Here is a 1,753-nt window from a genome sequence, read left to right on the forward strand (position 1 = left end):
ACATCCACCACAACCCTGGAGCCCTGTCCAGAAACAACCCCTATAGCCCCTAGGCCTTAACCTATATAGCCCCTAGTCCTTAACCCCCTCCATACTAACCCCTAACCCCCTAGACCAGCAGAAGTCCAGACAAGACTGGTGTAACCAACCATAGGCCCTGTCTAGAAACAACCCTTAGCCTCCTACTCCCTAGCCCCTACTCATTATCTGCCCACTACCCCTAGACCAGCAGACGTCCAGCCAGGACTGAGGAGGTCGCCCCTAGTCCCTACCTACCACCCTCCTCCTCTCTTTCTTCATGGCATCGAAGCAAATCAACGTTCTCGTTGCAGTACCACCGTCTGCCGCTGGATGGCAGCAGCGTACTGCATTCTGCACTCTGTCACCACGGGTTTTAAAAAAAAAAACGATGGAATTTTCGGTTCTTTTTGTGTCTTGGCCAATGATTAGAGCGTCACACTGGCAGATATCCATCAACAGCTTTCACTTGTTCCGTTTTCAATCTCTCCTTTCGTTCTTTTTTTTTTTTGTCCGTTTTTTTTCTACGGCTTAACCTGTTTTGTATATGTAAGGTTATTAAGCTTAACAATGTGTGTGTGCCAGTACACTAGCGTCTAAATCTTCAAACAGGGTTAGTAAGTCACACTCTGAGAAAAGAGCTTTGTGTTGTAGCGAGATGGAAGGTTATGTAAGTTTTGCACTGGTGCAAAAGCCTGATAAAATGTATCGCCGGCATGTTTTTGACAACATTAGTAAAAAAGATTACAATAAACTGCAGAAAGTCCACTGGATGCATGTTCACGCTACACCACACACGCAATCATACCGTGACTAATATTAACACGGAACAAACACGTGTCTCTCTTTAATACATACATGTGGAGGATCTGGGTCAAGAATATCACAGATGTTGCAGCGGGGTCTCTAAGCCAAATGTATATTCCTAATATGAGTTGAGAGATCAGTGTGTGTGTGTGTGTGTGTGTGTGTCCCTACTGTTCTTAAGCCTTACAGCATCTACCAAGCCTTAGCCCAGTGATGAAGGGAAGGATACAAGAGAATACAGGCCTATAGGACAGGGAGGGGGGAGAAAGGGGGGATAAGAGGACAGAGAGAGAGTGAGAGACAGGGAGGGAGAGAGAGAGAGAGATAAAGGGTGTGAATTAGAGGACAGGAGCGGGGGGACGTTCTTCTTCGGTGGTGTGACCTCTCTAGAGTCAGGTTCAGACACGGTGGCTGTGGGACGCTGGAGGACCGATGATGATGCTGCTGTCAATCATCATACAGCTGTGTGATGTCATGTACCACCATGCTCAGAGGACTGGACACACTGTCACCACACACACACATACACACATACAATAAACGACAGCGTCACAAAATCCAATTCCTAACATTTATTTATTTGCATAAATACTTCTGTACATTATCATTATCTTCATTATCATCATCATCGGCAAGGTGGACAAAGTTACACCTAATAACAACACAATATTCCACGAGGTCTGTTCACACGTCTTATAAAAAAACAAACAAATAAAGCAACAGAACAGAACGACGAAATGAAGGAGGGATGGAGAGAGGGAGGGAGGGAGAGAAGCAGAGAAAAGAGGAGAGCAGCGGGTCTTATTCCTCTCCTGTGCTGCTCTGCTGGACCCTGCTCTTCAACTTCAACATGTCTGAATAGAACTTAAATGACTCCTGGAGAGAGAGAGAGAGAGGTGGGGGGGGGGGGGGAGGAGGGAGAGAGAAA

General features: G+C 46.3%; 1 protein-coding gene across 1 annotated transcript in view; it reads right to left on the minus strand.

Moving 5' to 3' along the window:
- Positions 1 to 1,382: 1,382 nt before the first annotated feature.
- lrpprc (leucine-rich pentatricopeptide repeat containing) overlaps positions 1,383 to 1,753 on the minus strand; it is a gene marked incomplete at its 5' end in the record, with an annotated part of 19,145 nt that continues 18,774 nt past the window's right edge. Inside the window, one exon of the mRNA XM_083671367.1 lies at positions 1,383 to 1,701. Within this exon, the coding sequence (XP_083527493.1) occupies positions 1,627 to 1,701 (75 nt within the window). The 3' untranslated portion in view covers positions 1,383 to 1,626. The remainder of the gene's footprint in view (positions 1,702 to 1,753) is intronic.

The sequence above is a fragment of the Argentina silus genome, assembly GCF_951799395.1.
Source record: "Argentina silus genome assembly, chromosome: 6".
Taxonomy (NCBI): domain Eukaryota; kingdom Metazoa; phylum Chordata; class Actinopteri; order Argentiniformes; family Argentinidae; genus Argentina; species Argentina silus.